Genomic DNA, 19,866 nt, shown 5'->3' with positions numbered 1-19,866 from the left:
TAATTATAACATGGTTGTGGGTTTACACAATTTACAAACCCTACATACTATTCTATTCACTCTATCCTCAGTAATCTTAACATATTTATAATGCGAGAGCTATACAAGTCTCTGTGCATTACACATTCCCAATATAACTGTACTACAGCACATATAAAGTCTTGAAATCACACCATAAATCTTCATTGGCTGCCTTCTCAGTTATCGTGCTCTATCACAGATTATCACATAAAATCTTCTAACCACACGTTTGGTTCTTCTTCCCGCGACTGCTGCTATATTTCAACTGACTTCTTAGGCATTCCAGTTCTCTTATAAACCTTCAGCTGGACAGCAGAAAACACACTTCGCTTCCCTGTTGCGTAAACGACATGTTTACAGGCATTGCTGGGGAACGCTGCCGAGAGTTGTTTATTGCTGTGTAGCAACCAGTGCGCTTCGGCTCGGCTCACTTCGGATCTACTCAGCATGGCACTGAAAAACACCGCTTTCCTTACTGTTGCATAACTTGGCAACCGACAATTTATCATGGGTGTGTCTTCATGTTAACTCATTCCACTTCCTGTTGTCCAGAAATGGTTAGACATGTCACAATATATATTGTACAAACTTGTATATACATTGCATATATTAATAATACCAAATCATTTCTTCATGGGATATGTGATCTATGCAGCATTATTCTGTATTGTGCTCCTTGTAAATTAGTTAAATTTAACAAAAACTGTCAGAACTGTTTTTGGAAAAATGCTATATCTATCCAATTTTCATGTAAATCATGTTTTTACCCAATTAGGTTCATATTCATGTGGTTCATATATGGGATGAAAATACTAAAGGTATAAAATATCCAAAATTATGAGGAAATTACTGAAATTTTAGGTGCTTTGGTAGTACAGTCAGGTTTCTTTAAAACTTTTGGTTCCAGATTCATTAGAAGGAGCCATACTAAGACATAACACACATACACACAGCATCAGCATCCGTGTTCAGACTTCTTCTAGATATAAAAATACAAAGAGAAACTTTTAAAATCTAAGAAGGTAATCTCAAGTCGTTTATTTTATTTTATTTCATTTCTCTTCACAAAAATGCAAGGGGCAGGCTACAATAGACCAATCGATGGCAGCCGTGCTGAGTGGACCCAGTTGGACTCCACCCCCCACTAAGTGAATTAAAAGAAAAATGGTTGATATGACAAATGCTGATAGAATGAAATAAGTATGGTACAATTAGGGCACTACTTTTAAGTTAAACATATTATCATGTGATCAAGTGACTATAGACGGGGTTTGGATTGGTAATCGGATTTACTTGACTCTCATGACTACAAGTAATTATAACCATTTCACTAAATCACACACTTTACAGTTCACTTCAGCACACACTAAGTGTTCACAGTCTGCTGTGTCTTCATCAGTTGTCTAGTAACAGCTTCCAACGACATAGCTTCCTTGGCTTCCATGCTCATGTCCTCACTGGCCAGCAACCGTCTCACAACTAACAACAGTGGGGGTTCCTCCTACAACTCTCACACCTCCATCAGGGGCAACAGTCTGTCTCCCAACTGCTAACTGCAGACTCACTATCCTTGACTTCTCTAGACTATCGGCTCAGACTGTTCATCTATTGTTGTATACATAACTATTGCTATGCTGATGTGGTATTTACTATGGCATAACCTAGTAATGGATGTCTCTTCTGGTTAAACTATTCTGGCTTTCAATGTACATGCTACAGTACTGAAGTCACAGAAAGAGTACAGATTTGTTCAATACCAAAATATTTATAATTACAAAATTATATTTCAAGCATCAGAAACCAGAGTTTGAATGAATAAAAAATTCAAAAGTAAAAGTTGCTGATTTTAATTATAGTACATTATTTTTCCCATTAGTCATTAAAACCCAGCCTCCTATCCAGCTGGTACCAGTGGCTCATTTCCCAGGAGTAAAGTGGTCAAGGCATGAGGCTAATTATGCAACTCCATCTAATGCCAAGGTTAAGAATATGTGGATCTATACCTCCACTTCCCCATATGTATTCATGGCATGGTGCCATGAACAACTTTACCTTTATTATAGTTGATGAAGAATGTACATTTTAATAATTTTATGAAAGACACACGATGGCAAGCAATGCAATAGCTTAGCGTAAATAAAGCACCTGAAGATGGCACAATGTTGCCGAAACATGTAGCGAAGTGAAATATTAAATTGAGTGCACTACAAGACGGCCATTATATACATATCATGGATGACTTTACCTTTACCTTACCAATCAGTGCAGTCTATTTTTCTTACATATTTACTTCTGTTCTTTTGCCTGTAAATGGTTCAAGAAAATTATGACCATATACCATCTGTTTGGCTAAGCCCATCTGCTCCCTTCCATTTCTGCCTTTTTGTGGTTGGTTCTATGGGAATGTTTACTCATAGTACAATATAAGCACTCCCACAACTTTTCACAGTGAATGTGTAATAACATAAAGAAGTACAGCAGCTAGAGCCTTTAGCAACTATATACAATATAAATTATTAGTTAATAAGATTATCAACACCCTATACACTTGCAAGCCATCATTGCAGTGAAAATAAATTAGAAGTAGAAATAAGGATGCAATACAAATATGGGACATACACGAAATTATTGTGGATCATCAATGTGGATTTCGATGTAACAGATCAACTACAGATCAGATTTTTGCATTCATCAGATATTGGAGAAAAAATGGGAGTACAGTGAGACAGTACATTAGCTATTTGTAGACTTCAAGGAAGCCTATGATTCAGTTAGGAGAAAAGTATTGTACAATATTCTGATAGAGTTTGGGATACCCATGAAACTAGTTAAGCTGATTAGAATGTGTTTAAATGAAACTTACAGTAAAATCCATATAGGTAAATATTTGTCTGATAAATTTCCTATCCAGAATAGTCTAAGACAAGGAGATGCTTTATCGCCATGGCTTTTCAACTTTGCTTTAGAATATGACATTAGGAAGGTCCAGGAAAAACAGATGGGACTGAAATTAAATGGGACACTTCAGCTGTTGGCCTATGCCGATGATGTGACTCTACTGTGTGATAATATAAATACCATAAAGATAAAAACACAAACTTCAATTGATGCAAGTAAGGAGGTTGGTCTAGAAGTAAACACAGAGAAAATTAAGTATATGTTACTATCTCGTGACCAAAATGCAGGGCAAAATCATGATATAATGATAGGAAACAGATGTTCTGAAAATGTGGCACAGTTCAGACATTTGGGAACGATGATCACAAATGAAAATCTGACTGAGGAGGAAATTAAGATGAGATTGACCTCGGGTAATGCTTGCTAGCATTCAGTCCAGAACCTTTTGTCTTCTCATCTGCTGTCCAAAAACATAAAAATTAGTATATGCAAAACTATAATTTTGCCTGTGGGTCTGTATGAGTGTGAAACTTGGTCTCTCACATTAAAGGAGGAACACAGACTGAGGGTGTTGAGGAAAATATTTGGACCGACAAGAGATGAAGTGACAGGAGGTTGGAGAAAATTGCATAATGAGGAACTTCATAACTTGTACTCTTCTCCAAGTATAATTTGAATGATCAAGTCAAGGAGGATGAGGTGGGCAGGGCTTGTAGCATAAATTGGAGAGATGAGGAATGCATATATTCATAGACTATTGGTGGGAAACCCAGAAGGAAGGAGACCATTGGGAAGACCAAGGCATAGGTGGGTGGGCAATATTAAAATGGATCTTAGAGAGATAGGATGGGATGGTATGGATTGGACTGATCTGGCTCAGGATAGCGGCCAGTGGTAATGAACCTTCGGGTTTGATAAAATGCTGGGAAATTCTTGAGTAGCTGCAGATTTGGCTTCTCCTCAAGAAGGGCTCAGCACCATATGCAAGTAAGTAAATACAAATATGGGTAATACTAAATAATATTGAGCATCAGTCTGAAAGGTTTACAGTGAAAGGAACTAGGTAACTAATTGCTGCTTACATGGGCCACAATTACCTATATTTGCAAATGAGATGTTCTAAATAAAAACTGAAAACCTGTTTAACCAGCATGACCCACCGGCCACTGCAGAACCTCTTTATGCCTCAATGGTCACAAAAACGTTTTTGTATAAATAAAAAAGGAGTCTGATTCTGAGGCCACTGCATTACTCTTTGTTCTTCAAATTACCATAAGTAGGTGCAAGGCTATGGATGTGGTGGGTGAAATGTAATGATAAAACATTATAAAAAAACATAATGTAGAAACAAATCACATGCTATTTCATTCCAACACAATTACCAAAGTTATGTATATTTTATATTAATGGTGCTTATATTCATAAAATAATGAATAAATATCTTACAATAGAAATAAGTGTGAACTCCCATTATTACAATGTTACTAACCTGATTTACTAATAATGCCACTCAAAAATTCATTCAGGAAACTTGATGAATTTCCAGAATTATCCAAAATCTCTTTCTGATATTTACCTGTAAAAATAAACAGAACAAATTCTTTAATCCATTTCATTTTAAGTGATGAAAATTTCGAGACAACCAACCCCAGTCACGGTAAAGATAGACCAAAAACAACTGGAGAATGTGAAATGTTTTAAATATGTGGGTAGCTTGTTAACAGATGATGGAAGGTGTACTTTTGAAATTAAATCTAGGATTGCCAAGGCAAAAGCTGCATTTAGCAAGAAGAAGAATCTTTTACCAGCAAATTTGACTTAAATTTGAGAAAGAAACTAGTGAAATGCTACATTTGGAGCATGGCTTTGTACGGGGCTGAAACTTGGACACTTAGGGCAGTAGATCAGAAACACCTGGAAAGCTTCAAAATGAGGTGTTGGAGAACGATGGAGAATATCAGTTGGCCCGCTTATGTGAGAAATGAAGAAGTGTTATTTAGAGTCAGTGAGCAGAGGAATATCCTACATGAAATAAGAAAATGGAAGGCTAATTGGGTTGGTCATATCTTACGCAGTAACTGCCTTCTAAAAGAAGTTATTGAAGGAAAGATAGAGGGGCAGATAGAAGTGACCAGAAGATAAGGAAGAAGATGTAAGAAGGTGCTGGATGACCTTGGGGACAGAAGAGGATATTCTCATTTGAAGGAGAAAGCTCTAGATCGCATTAAGTGGAGGAACTGTTTAGGAAGATACTGTGGACCTGTCGTCTGACAGATTACTGATGAATGAATGAACCACACTGGACTTTCTCATTGATACACACTAACATTCAACAACTATAAAAGCTTATTTATCCCACTGAAGCAAACTCATGGAACACTTTTATTGAACTATGTTTTGGACCAAGAAATGGCTCGTGCAATACCAGTAATTCATGTAAAATGAGCTTGAGGGGGCCTAAATCAATGACAAAGTGTTTGATTTTTCCTCAAGGTTGGCATGGAGAACTTAGAAAACATCATTTCTATGATTTCTCTGTTGTGTATTTATTCTCCAACAGGTCCTCTACTGTTTTGTGTTGATTCGTTGTCATGGAAAAGTGTTTAGGTTTCCGTTACCTAGCAGTGGCTGTCTTGGAGAAAACTGCATAATGAGGAGGATGAGTTGGGCAGGGAATGTAACACAAATGGGGAGAAGAGGAATGCATATAGGATATTGATGGAAAAGCCAGAAGGAAGGAGACCACTGGGAAGACCAAGGCATAGGTAGGTGGATAATATTAAAATGGATCTTAGAGACAGGAATGGGTAGTATGGACTTGATTGATCTGGCCCAGGATAGCGACCAGTGGAAAGCTCTTGTGAACATGGTAATAAACGTTCAGGTTCCATAAAATGTTGGGAATTTTTTGAGTAGCTGCGTGAAGGGCCGCTTCTCAAGAATGGCTTAGCTCCATGAAGTTAGTTATCAATATATTCTTAACAATATTTTCTTAACTGGCCAGTCTTCAGTTGCAATGTGTAGCAAAATAATACAGGTCACCTAATGACAGAAAAGGCCATAAATAAAATACTCAGCTACCACATTTTTAAACAGGCCACTCTGATCATATCATGAACTTAAAATGGCATATCTGTTCTTATGTGGAAGAAAAAGCAGCAGCATTTACCTTATGATTTATTATAGACACACTGTCTCTCCTATAAACACTAAACCATTAAAAATGTCCATATTTTCAGCAGTTTCATTCTCAATCTAGTTAACATTTGTCTTTCAAATTTTCTTTTAATATAGCTGGACACATTTAGAACAACCTGTCCTTCTTTGCTTCTTAGCAAATGTCTACTTGTATGTTTTACTGAACTGACATTAACAGTTCCCTAGTGACATGCACTTTGCATCACCAGTATAACAAGTAGAAAGCCTACATGTAGTGAGAAGGGCTACCTGCTGCTACTGCAGCTACTACTACTACTACTACCAGTATGATTATTACTACTACTACTACTATGATTATTACTACTACCACCAGTCATTACTACCACTACTACTAATACTACTGCTATCATGTCACCACTACCTCCTCAGCCACCACCACTACAAATACAATTGCTACTATCACCATCACAATTATCACTACAACAACTACATACTACTGCCACCACCACAATTGTTACTACAGGCACTAGTATTAAAACCACCAACACAGTTACTACTACTATGCAGCTGGCACGTAAGGCTGACAACCTTACTGCCATATTTGAGCCGACTGTCTAGATAATGTGGGCCCTTCAACGTCTCACAACCTTATGGGCCTTCACAGCCTGTGACAGGGATAGCTTTACTTGCCACCACCACCAAGATTACAACTACTACAACTGATGCTAGTACTACTACCACTATGATACCACTGCCAATATTACTGCCATGACTACTACCATGACAAACATCACCTACCACAGCCATCATGAGGATAACCATCACCACCACTGCCATTCTCATCATGAACAAACTGAAACCACCACGGCTATCATCATAACAACCAACATCATGACTACAGCCACTGTCACTACTGTTGCCACACCCAGCACTGACAACTACCATTCCAACCATTACTGCAACCACCACTGCCACAGTCACCACCACTACAACTATTACTGCCACCTTCTCCTGATGTCAAGAATCAGTTTGGACCAGGTCTGCAGTGGTAGTGACAGATGTCATGTTTTAATACGTATAGGTGTTTCCCAGCTTGCAGACTTATTCTGTTCAAGAAGAGCAGAACAGTGGACCAATACTGAAATATTTTCTGTAATCTACTGTGCACCTAGTTGTGGGAAAATTAATTATTAATTAAAATTGATTAATCTTAATTTATTTTTTGTCATAAACATTATTTAAAATAAGTGTCTATTCTGAAAATATAGTGCCTTCCTGTGTTTCTAAGTACCTGAAATAAATCTTTATAATGAAGAAAGCAGTCTTCTGGGATGTGGCACCATGTAGATGTGGTGTTAACCGACGTTTCAGACGAATGTATCGCCTCCATCTTCAGGGTAGAAGGAAAAATAAGAAATCTGCAAGTGAAGAGACCGTGAGAACCAGTACAACAGACTGGACTGATGTTGGAAATAAACACAGCTATGTGAGAGCAGTGAAGGGAGGGGGGGGGAAGTCTACATGGGAAATCAGTGGTGAGGGAGGGGGGAAGGGGGAAACAGAAGCAGGGTTTTGTATAAGATATTGTGTTGGGGGAGAGAAAGGCAAGGTTAAAGAGAGGGCACTAACCCTTAGGCTGGGGGGTGGGGGGGTTGTTATGTTAGTCGGTCATCGCCTGTGTAGCCTTGTGGATCTGGTGTCATGTCCTGAGGGGGTTCTTTAGGGAACAGTTGAAAGGCTTCCATGACTTGCTGAGACAAAACTCCCCCTCCCTGTTCATATTTTTGGGATGGAGTTCGATCTCAATAGCTTCCCTAATGATGCGATCCATATATCGGGTCTTGGTGGTGAGGATGGAGGTATTCTGAAGCTGAATGCGGTGTCCCAGATCGGTGCTGTGTTCAGCTACGGCTGACTTGTCCGGATGTTTGAGACAGATGTGCCGCTGATGCTCCTTCAACTTCATGTCCATGGAGCGGCCCATCTGCCCAATATAGACCTAGCCACACTCGCATGGGATACTGTATACACTCACTGTCCTTAGTCCTAGGCTATCTTTGACTGGCCAGAGGAAACTGGATATTTTGTTTGGAGGCAGACCCACTGCTTTGATGTTGTTTTGTCTCAACAAGTCATGGAAGCCTTTCAACTGTTCCCTAAAGAATCCCCCGGGACATGATGCCAGATCTGCAAGGCTACACAGGCCAGGACCAACTAACATAGCAACCCCCCACCCCCAGCCTAAGGGTTAGTGCCATCCCTTTAAACTTGCCTTTCTCTCCCCTGACACAATATCTTATACAAAACCCTGCTTCTGTTTCCAGCCCCTTCACCCCTCCCTCTCCACTGATTTCCCATGTAGACTTATGCCCCCCTCCCTTCACTGCTCTCACATTTTTTTTTTAATCATCTCCTCTATTGACAATCAGATACTACAATCCACTGCTCTCACATAGCTGTGGTTATTTCCAACATCAGTCCAGTCTGCTTGTACCGGTTCTCATGGTCTCTTTGCTTGCGAATTTCTTATTTTTCCTTCTACCCTGAAGGTGGAGGCGATACGTTCCTCCGAAACGTCGGTTAACACCACATCTACACGGTGGCACATCCCAGAAGACTGCTTTCTTCATAGTCACTGCCGTGAAAACCTCAAATCTTACAAATCTTTATAACGCTTAAAAATCTGAAGCCTAGTTATCACCAATACGAGCTACTGAAAGAGATTAGTCTTAATTTAGAAAGCTGAACTGAACCACATAGCCAATCACATGTGTTGATAAATACAGATACTGTTGTTCATGTATGCTCTTACCAAAGAGTATGGGTGCAGTTTCATCTCTAGTAACACCTGTGAGAAGTGGGATATTGGGAAATTTCCCACTTTGCAATCCATCTAAAGGGCTTTCTGAAAGGAAGTTTGGCAAGAATCTTCCATCATTAGCCCCTTCAGTGCAGGGAGCAGGTCCTAGTAGACCCGTGATTCCTGCTAGAACTCCCTGAGTAGCAAGTCTCAGTTCCTACAAAATAAAAAAAAGGCAACAGTAGTAGTAGTAGTAGTAGTAGTAGTAGTATAGTATCAGAAACAATTGGAGTAACAGCAACAGTAGTATTTGGAGTAGCAATAGCAGCAGTAGTAGTAACAGTTGTACTGGCAGTAGTAGCAGTAGTGGTAGTGGTAGTGGTAGTACTAAAATGATTTTACTTTATGTTATAATAGTGACAGCAGACATAGTGGACATAGCGTAGAAGACAAAATTAGTAGATATTGTGAACTGTGGCCATTGTAATTTGGATACATAAACCAATCTGGGAAGTGTGGCACTGGTGTAGGGAATAGTGTCAATTTACTTATAGCAGTACACTGTGTATGTGGTAGAAATTACAGCAAAATTTTACATTCAGCGTATCTTTATATATTCTATTAAATTAACACATTTTTAATAAACAGATGATGGAACAAACATGATTTTAAAACCGAAATTTACCATTGATTCCATTATATACCAGCTACTGTTCCTCAATATTTTAGAACAGTCAGGTGTTCTGAATTAAATGGAGACTTATTATTGTTCACTATGTTCCTAGGATGGGAAGAGAATCATGGGATTCAAAATGTTGGCATCGAAGACTCCCAGGGGAATAGAATAGTAGATCAGAGGCAAGTGCTGAAAATTTGGGAAAATTATATTTCAGAACTATATGATCGACCTAATCGGCCAGAAACCTTAGAAGTTGAACCGGAAGAAGAAGTAGATACAGACGAGAAAGGACCATATATTTTACAAAGTGAGGTGGAAAAAGCTATCAAGGAAATGAGGAAGGGAAAGGCTACAGGAGATGATGATGTACCTGGAGATGTGCTCAAGTTACTGGGAGAAGGTGGTTTGAAAACACTGACAAAACTAATGAACACCATATATGAAAGTGGAGAGTGGCCCAAGGACTTTACAGAAGTTACAATGATTGCCTTAAAGAAAAAGACAAAAGCTACAAAATGCAGCGACCATCGCACAATAAGTCTTATTGCACATACAGCAAAGATAATAGCAAAGATACTTAAAAGAAGAATTGAAAGGAAAATAGAGGATGTACTTGGAGAAGATCAGTTTGGATTTAGAAGAGGAAAAGGAACCAGGGATGCAATTGGGATGATGAGAATTATAGCGGAACGAACTTTGGAGATAGATGAAGAACTGTGTGTTTGCTTCATAGACTGGCAGAAGGCATTTGACCGGGTAAACTGGACCAAATTAATGCAGATCCTGAAAGAAACAGGTATCGATTGGCATGAAAGAAGATTGATTAGCAAATTGTACATGGATCAGAAAGTTAGAGTACGACTGGACAGGGGGGAGACAGGAAGTGTGCAGATTGGAAGAGGAGTTCGACAAGGATGCTGTTTATCACCAATTCTGTTCAACTTGTACAGCGAATGCCTTACCAAGGAAGCTCTGGATGGGCTCGGAGACTTCAAAGTAGGAGGGCAAATTATTCAAACTGTGAAATATGCAGATGACCTTGTGTTAATGGCTAAGGAAGAAACTGTGCTACAGGGCATGATTGATAGACTAATTGAAATTGGAAGGTGCTATGGCATGGAAATGAATGTGGAGAAAACAAAAGTAATGAAAATTTCGAGACAACCAACCCCAGTCACAATAAAGATAGACCAAAAACAACTGGAGAATGTGAAATGTTTTAAATATTTGGGTAGCTTGTTAACAGATGATGGAAGGTGTACTTGTGAAATTAAATCCAGGATTGCCATGGCAAAAGCTGCATTTAGCAAGAAGAAGAATCTTTTTACCAGCAAATTGGACTTAAATTTGAGGAAGAAACTAGTGAAATGCTACATTTGGAGCATAGCTCTGTATGGGGCTGAAACGTGGACACTGAGGACAGTAGATCAGAAACATCTGGAAAGTTTCGAAATGTGGTGTTGGAGAAGGATGGAGATCAGTTGGACCGATTATGTGAGAAATGAAGAAGTGTTAACTAGAGTCAGTGAGCAGAGGAATATCCTACACGAAATAAGAAAACGGAAGGCTAATTGGACAGGTCATGTTTTACGCAGAAACTGCCTTTTAAAAGAAGTTATTGAAGGAAAGATAGAGGGGCGGATAGAAGTGACAAGAAGATGTAAGAAGATGCTGGACAGAAGAGGATACTGTCATTTGAAGGAGAAAGCTCTAGATCGCATTAAGTGGAGGAATTGTTTCGGAAGAGACTGTGGACCTGCTGTCTGACAGATTACTGATGATGATGTTACAATCCAGATGGTAGCGGGTTCAAGTCCCGATGAGGTCATTGGATTTTTTTCAGTTCACCTAATCCTTCCAATGGCCCTGAGGTCGACTCGGTCTCTAACAGAAATGAGTATCAGGAATTAATTAAATAATTTTCCTGGGAGTAGATCGCGCCCGGCACATAAGGCTGACAACCTTACCGCCATTGCCTCACAACCCTATGGGCCTTTACGGCCTGTTACAGGGATAGCTTTTACTTTTTTTTACTTACCTGGAGACCAGAGTCAGCTTGAATGAGAGTTGAAACTGATACTTCTTGTAGACACTTGACCATTTCAAGCACAGGATTTTCAGGACAGCCATTTTGTTTTGCTAATTCACGACCAGTTGCAAGAGGATTATGATCAATAGCAAAGGATGAGAGTGCTGATCCACTCATGGCTAGTACTCCACCCAGAATTCCTTCGAAATAATTGTATGGAATTACTGGTATTAAATTTGCAGATTATAAAAATCACATTTTCAAAATATTCAGGTTTACCAGTGGTGAATATGAGATAATTTAGTATTATTCACAAATTCTCAAGAAATATAAATTTTGTTCTCTAATAAAATTTTACCTTTATTTTAAAATACATATATTAAGTAACATACCTCTTCATGTATTTATGTAAGATGGCAGTTATCTACTGTAATCATCAAATTCACATCACTCAAGCTTTAACAGAGCTGTCTATTTCCTTTTTCTCTCTCTGTGGAAAGCAGAGGAATTGAATCGCATGGCAACTGTTTCGTTCTTTTCTTCCAATATGTAGAATAGCTTTTTAATTTAATTTGCATAAAAATTGCAATGAGATTTTCCTTGGTCAATTTTCTATTTATATCGTTTTCATTATCCTGCAAAAGTTTCTGCAATTTTTTTATTTTTGTTTTTGGATATATTGATATAATTTATTTTTGTCTTAGTAAATTTACTTCCTCTTGAGTCACTGCTTTGCAATTAACATGAGGGGCTCTGCAGGTGCTGTAGCATAATATAGTATGAAATACTGTTAACAATTGACATCTGCTATGAGTAATCCTCTAATAAATATTCCTCTGGATTCCCCAGAAGACAGCTAACGTAAGGTTCAGTGATAAATGTGTCACTTCTACTTCCAATGTACTGATGGTTGTCTGGATGTGGATCATTGCAGTTCTTTGTAGTTATTTTTGTGGAGAAGAATAAAATATCATACTAGTTGAATATATACAGGTATCTAACATAACAACATAAAATGTCACTCTGTAGTACATGTATGCAGCCAGGATTTTTCTATGGGGAGGGGGTCAGGTGGGATATTTGCTTGAAAACTTATGTTTAAGCTGTTTAAGAATACTTTAATCTTTCATTCTGGAGTATGCAAGAGAGATTAAACTCTAGACAAAAATAATTACAACTTTGGTATTAATTTTTTATATATTTTCTTAAATTCTTCAGTTGTTTCTTCCATAAATCCAAATTGAGGGGGAAAACAGTGAGCCTGTATGGAGCCAGGTTTGAATATATCCACTCTAGCGCTGGGAGTCACAGGAGGCAACAAGAAGGGAACCCAGTGTCTGGAGTTATAACTGGGCCACCCTGTTCCTGGGGGATATAAATATGGTGACCTGGGACTCTAGGTTGTGAGAGTCTCAAATCTGAGATATAAAATATCTACATTTGCTTTAAATCTGAACCATTCTGGCAGTTCATGACGATGCTTGCCATATTTCTGGTCCATTTGCAGAGGATACTTCCTTACATCACCATGTTTCCCACTTCACACTGCTCTGCTCATGCATGTTTTATTCATACACATTCACTGCTCTTTCTCCTGGAATATTTGAGTGTATCTTTCATCACTGTCAATGATATTCCCTTCCAATTATCTGTTCACATTCAGATATGAACAACAATCTAGAACCAGATATTTATAGGCAGGGATGATTTATAGGATGAAGATATGTAAAATCCTCCAACAAGTGTTTCAATTTACCTTGTGTAAGCTGCGAGAGGGACAGTAGGACTGCACTGCTAGCTCCAGTTCCCTGCCCAAACACAGTGATTTTGTTAGGAGTTCCACCAAAAAACTTTATGTAATCTCTGATCCATTCAAGAGCTAAGGCCATGTCAAACAATCCAATATTGCCTGGTAATTCTTTCACACCAGCACTGATGAAACCTACATTTAAAAGCAGAAATGACTAAATGAATACCTGCACTGTTTCTCTTACTTATTTTATGGTTCACCTGATTGCCAGGGTAATACTACCCCTGCCAAACATCCAGGCACACACAAGCACATATACAAACACACACATGTCCACATGCACATGTTTACAAACACAGGTGCACAGAGAAAATCTTTGCATTTGATTAATATCTTAAAGACTGACTTCTTTCTCTTTTCTGTGCACAGTTTCTCTAATGAAATTCATGTTGGTGGAATCACTGTCCACGCATTTTCAGTGCAGCTAAACTGTTGTATTCACAGTGCACAAAATACAGTTGAACCATATCCTCCATAGTCAACCTTATGCAGGTGAACAATTCTGTCCATTGTGGACAGTGTGCAGCTAAGCTGTTTTCTCCATCATGGACTTCGTACAGATGAGCAGTTTTGTTCATAAGTCAGTATTCAGCTAAACTGATCTGCCCATAATGCACTGAGTCAGTTAAACACTTCTGTCCATATTAAATGGTGTGCAGATGAACTTTTCTCTTCATAAAGCACAATCATCTTTAAAGTGCTGCTAAATGTTTCTGGCCATAATAATGAAAATGTTCATTTCAATTAAAATGTACATATTTCATGTCAGGGCCTAAGTAATCCATGTGGGATGAATGGAAAATTATGGATGATGAGACTAGTTTTACATTCCTGAAAAGCAATATAAGGAAAATACACAAGTTCCTTTTGTGTTATCTTTTAAAATATATGTGTTATGTCATATATTTTCTTAATTTTATCAACCAATAAAATTTGATATAAAAACATGAACAACGTGCCTACTTTTTCTTGGATATAATATGGATATCAGATTTAGTTCAGTGAATATACAGGAAGAACTAGAACATGTATTCAAAAAAATTCCTAAATACCACTTGAAAATTTTGTTAGGAGATTTCAGTGCCAAAGTAGGTAGGGAGAAAATTAAGTATATGTTGCTGTCTCACCACCAAAATGCAGGGAAAAATCATGACATAACGATAGGAAACAGATGTTTTGAAAATGTGGCACAATTCAGATATTTGGGAACGAAGTAAACAAATCAAAACCTGTTTGAGGAGGAAATTAAGAGGAGATGAAATCAGGTAATGCTTGCTACCATTCAGTCCAGAACCTTTTGTCTTCTCGTCTGCTGTCCAAAAACATAAAAATTAGAATATACAAAAATATAATTTTGCCTGTAGTTCTGTATGGGTGTGAAATATGGTCTCTGACATTAAGGGAGGAACATAGACTGAGGGTGTTTGAGAACAGGGTGTTGAGGAGAATATTTGGACTGAAGAGGGATGAAGTGACAGGAGGTTGGAGAAAACTGCAAAATGAGGAGCTTCATAATGTGTACTCATCTCCAAGTATAATTAGAATGATCAAGTCAAGGAGGATGAGGTGGCCAGGGCATGTAGCACGAATGGCGAAGAAGAGGAATGCATTTAGAATATTGGTGGGAAAGCCAGAAGGAAAGAGACCACTGGGAAGACCAAAGAATAGGTGGGTGGACAATTTGAAAATGGATCTTTGAGAGATAGGATGGGATGGTATGGATTTGAATGATCTGGCTCAGGATAGGGACCACTGGAGGGATCTTGTGAACATGGTAATGAATCTTTGGGTTCTGTAAAATGTTGGGAAATTCTTGAGTAGCTGCAGATTTGGCTTCTCCTCAAGAAGGGCTCAGCTCCATAAGTAAATAAGTAAGTCTGTATATACTTTGGTGGTTTAGGAACAATGTCTGATGATGACTGTTTACAGTAAAAATATGTAGCGTATCAAAAAATATAAAAAATAAGCTTGTATGCCAGTGTCATCTTATGATTTAGATCTGTGTATGTCTATGTATCCATCCGTCTGTCTGTCTCTGTCCACATGTCCATCCATCCATCCATCCATCCATCCATCTATCCATCAATTTGTACATGTATACTTTTGTCAGCAATTTGTAATATGTCTCACCAAGGGAGCCAAGTCTGTACTGAATAGTGACCACAACAGTTTTCTTCTTGACAAGATGACGCACACCGTACTGTGACGCTGAGCCCCGCCTATGTCCTCCACCATGGATCCACATCAGAACTGGGAGACCTTCATTGCCATCTGGAAGCTGAGTTGTAACCATTAACAAAGTGACCCATTCTCATTACCACATAAGCTTCTTGAATATTTGTCCAGTAAGATGTTCAGTGCAGAGATATGTGACAGACTTGGCTGTTATGACTTCAATGACAAGCTGTGCTAGATGATTTATACATACCTTAAAGAAATAATAATCTTTAGCCATTTTCCCTATTTTGAAAAAATAAAAGTTAACTTGTGAGATCCCTTTGCTATCTGTGTGTATGTGTATCCTCCCCATTAAATTGAATGGCACAACTAATCCTTATGAAGCTTGGTATGTATATCAAGGCACCAAAGCCCATCTCAAAGGCATAATCCATAAATCCCTCACATAAGTTTTACATTAATGACTTACNTACCCCAATGACCATAGATGATGAAATAAAATTACCAAAGGTGAAAGAAACTAAATTTCTAGGACTAATTATTGATGATACCATCACATGGAAACAGCATATTAACTATGTTATCAATAAAATTGCAAGGTCATGTTATGCGTTGAGAAACATAAAGCATTTTATCCCATTAGATACATTAAAGGTAATTTATTTTGCACACATTCACTCCATTTTAAGCTATGGCATAATTTTCTGGGGTAACGCTTCCTATGCCTGCAATGTCTTTAGACTACAAAAGAAGGCTATGAGAATTATTGCAAATTTTGGTCCAAGAGAATCATGTAGACATCTATTTGAGAAATTCGAAATACTGTCATTCTATTCCCAATTCATATACTCATTGATTTTATTCACGATTAATAATGATCATCTTTTTAATGCTATTACCATGATTCATGAACATAAAACCCGAACCCATAATAATCTATATTTGCCTTCTGTGAACCTGACAAAGTATAGTCAGAGTGCATATGTGGCGGGTATTAAAGCCTTCAACCATTTACCTCAAACTTTAAAAGAGTTGACTTTGGATGTACCAAATTTTAAGAGAGCACTAAAGAGATTTTTACTTCATCACTCCTTTTATTCCATGAAAGAATACTACCAACAGAAATGGGTATAATGTGAAATGTAAGAGAACACACAGATTGTGACGACAAATGAACTGATATAGAAATATGTCATAAACTACAAATTATGTAATTATCCTGTTTTATTTGTCTCTTTTTTATTGATTGTCTCTTTTATATGCATTTTAATTTGACGCACTTGATTAATGGAATGAGTAATGAATGAATGTCTTAATGGAAATTTTAATTTTATTTATTTTAGTCCATTATAAATCTTGATAAATTTCTTGATCATTGTTTAATGTGTATTATAAGTATTATAAGTTTACCTCATTTAATTGCAATATTACTGTATTATTGTATAGCTACTATGTATTCTAACTTGACTTGTTCCATATCCTATGGTGTCTCACCTGTACAGGATTTACGGAATGTAAATAAATTCAATTCAATTCAATTCAATTCAACCAATATTACAGCCCTTAAAATTTCTGAGTCAAAACCTTAATATTTCTTGAATGTCTGTACCAATCTTCATGAAATTTTGTGCACATATGTCATGTCACTAAAGCCATGTCAGTGGTGTATATCATCAGTAATACCAATCATATAACCCTTGAAGTTAGTGAGGTAATACCATTAATATTAGTCAAATGCCTGAACTGATCATCATGAGACATCACATGTGGTAGTAGCAGAGAAAACTATTGAACATGGGCCATACATTAGCAGATAGCATATGGAGGTGGTAAGCAAGACAAGACTATGCACAAAAGTCAAATATCGCAATTGTGTATCAGTATAGCCATACTTCTCATGGTTGTGAATACTGTTCACTTGCTATAAGCCAGAACAAATTCTGTCATAATTTCTATTTGTCAAAAATGAGTGTTTTTAAACAACTATTACTAACATCTTTGCAAATTCAAATTAAAGAGTGATAAATATCGTATCACAGTCAGTTCTTTGCAGATATGGAAGAAAAAATGTCAACTTAAGGGTCAAATTCCTTGCCATATATTAGTAATTTGTAATAATTTCCTCAAATCTAATTTAATTATGAAAAAGCTGTTCAACTGAAATCACAAAATATAGTAACCCTTGTATAATTTAAATTTAATTGCAGAACCTGAACACGCAGATTAAAACATAAAAATGAAAGAAGAGAAATTGGCTTAAACAGGCAGGCCACAAGATGTAAAGATATTATATTCAGGAAAACAGAGTTTCTCCAATTAAATACTAATTAAAACAATATCAGCAAAAATTTTCTGAGATGTGTATGATATAACTACCATCGATATGAAAAAAAAAAGAAAAAAAACACACACACACACAACCTGGACATTCACTGAACAAGCTTCTCCAACAGATAACTGTGAGGTCACATTATAAAGGAAACTATGTTCATATGGAAGAGGAGAAACACATAGGAAAACACAACTGTGATATGATCTCCTTCACTATATGGACAAGCAATCAAGCATGTTTCAACTTCACAAATCATTCCATCTTTTGCAAGTTCATCTTCAGCCTCAATATTCTTTTAGTTTACACTGTACATTCTATTTAGGTATGCTTTCATCCCTTCACTTCCATACAGCAATGCTGGTACTGCTACTCCTTTATAACATCTCAGTTGTGTTTTAAAAGCACAGATTTCTGAGTTGTAACGCTACACTCTGGAAAAAGTCCAATCCACTTGAGCAGATCTGTTTTCTATTTGCTTTCTTACCTGCCTTACATTATGACCCTGAAGATGGGGGTGATATATTCCTCTGAAACTCTGGACTTTTTCAAAAGAACACAAGCATTACAACTCAGAAGATTCCATTCTTCATAGTCACCACTGTGAGAACCTCAAATTCAATTGGTTTTCTTTCCTTGTTTTAATTTTTAAGGTTTTTAAATTATGGCATATTCTGCCATACTTACTAAGTTTGTTATTTAGGTCTTTGTCCTGCTGTATGTGTTATGTCACTTCATAGATAAGTAAAATGAGATACCTGCTCTAATATATTATTATCAATAATTATTTTAACCCTGATGATGAATTTAACTTTGAAAATGTTAACTTTCAATTTTTTTAAATGAGATTTCCATATCATATATTTTATCAATATTGCATAAATTATAAACTGACTGCTGTAACTTAGCTGACTGTCTTGTATTAAAATCTGATAACACAGGTCTGCAACCAAAAAACTGCATAGGATATTTTTACTGTTTCTTATGGATTTTTACTCACTAAAACCGGAAATAATAGCAAAAAAATCCATCATGTCATTTTTTTGCAAAACTCATATATTTTTAGTTTAATTTTGCGTGAAATTTCTCTTCAACATGAAATCTGGTATCCTATTGTTGATTCTAAAAACCATATCCAATAATTATTTCTTACTTTAAAATAATATTTATAAGAGTGACTCTAAAAAATAATACAAATAGAAAATGGGTGGGATGGGGGGGCAGTGGAAGGGGTTGGTAGGGTGGGTTTGGCGGTGTGAGGAGCTCAGGTGATCATGTCCCAACACGTTTACTTTGTTTGTAGCGAAAGGTGAGGAATCTTACTAGCTCGGTTGAGCATGTTTGGACATGTTCTTTCGGGCAATAGGAATGAGTATAAACAAGCCTGCTGTCAGATTTGATCATGTCTCAACATGCTAAATAAGTTCATGATCTTGGTTGATGCATAAGCCACTCAGTTTACATCCTGCATTCAAACATGACTGTGCTTGTGTTTTAGCTCTGTATTATGGCTTAAAGAGGTTGTGTTATTTCTCCGGACAAGTTTTGTTTTGTTATATTTTAGCGTCCTGTTGCACTGATTTAAGTCCATGATTTATTTCAACCATCTTCCAGTGCATACACTCATCTATCTCCTCCTCTCACTCGCACTACATGTTTTGGCACAAAAGTGCCATCTTCAGGTGCTTATTCGATTTACGCTAAACTAGTTCATTGCATGCCTTGTCATCTTCATATTAAAATAACTGAAATATATATTTATCATATATACTGATGAATGTTAAGAGTTAAAAATATTAAACTTGTTCAGGATTTTCCATCCCTACGTCATATCTCACTACGCGAGTCACACCTATCCTCTTCTGTTGGAGCACTCTTTCACTATCGTGTGTGTATTGTGCTTTGTGTTGTGTCTTGCTCCTGTGACTGCGTGTGTTATACTGTGTGTGTTGAGCAGTATAAC

The 19,866-nt window shown here is 37.3% G+C and overlaps 1 protein-coding gene across 2 annotated transcripts in view; it reads right to left on the bottom strand.

Annotated features, from left to right (window-relative positions):
* LOC111867614 (acylcarnitine hydrolase) overlaps positions 1–19,866 on the bottom strand; it is a 38,598-nt gene that overhangs the window by 7,833 nt on the left and 10,899 nt on the right. The window contains exons 3-7 of one of the 2 annotated variants that reach the window (XM_023857651.2): positions 15,527–15,674; positions 13,343–13,528; positions 11,596–11,786; positions 8,891–9,095; positions 4,409–4,495 (exon numbers count right to left, since the gene is read on the bottom strand). In XM_023857651.2, the coding sequence (XP_023713419.1) occupies positions 4,409–4,495; positions 8,891–9,095; positions 11,596–11,786; positions 13,343–13,528; positions 15,527–15,674 (817 nt within the window). The remainder of the gene's footprint in view (positions 1–4,408; positions 4,496–8,890; positions 9,096–11,595; positions 11,787–13,342; positions 13,529–15,526; positions 15,675–19,866) is intronic. The other variant, XM_023857736.2, reaches the window with a different exon arrangement.

Source organism: Cryptotermes secundus, unplaced genomic scaffold (genome assembly GCF_002891405.2).
Source record: "Cryptotermes secundus unplaced genomic scaffold, Csec_1.0 scaffold24, whole genome shotgun sequence".
NCBI lineage: Eukaryota > Metazoa > Arthropoda > Insecta > Blattodea > Kalotermitidae > Cryptotermes > Cryptotermes secundus.
The sequence above is the reverse complement of the archived record's forward strand: the minus strand, read 5'-3'. Positions and strand labels throughout refer to the sequence as shown.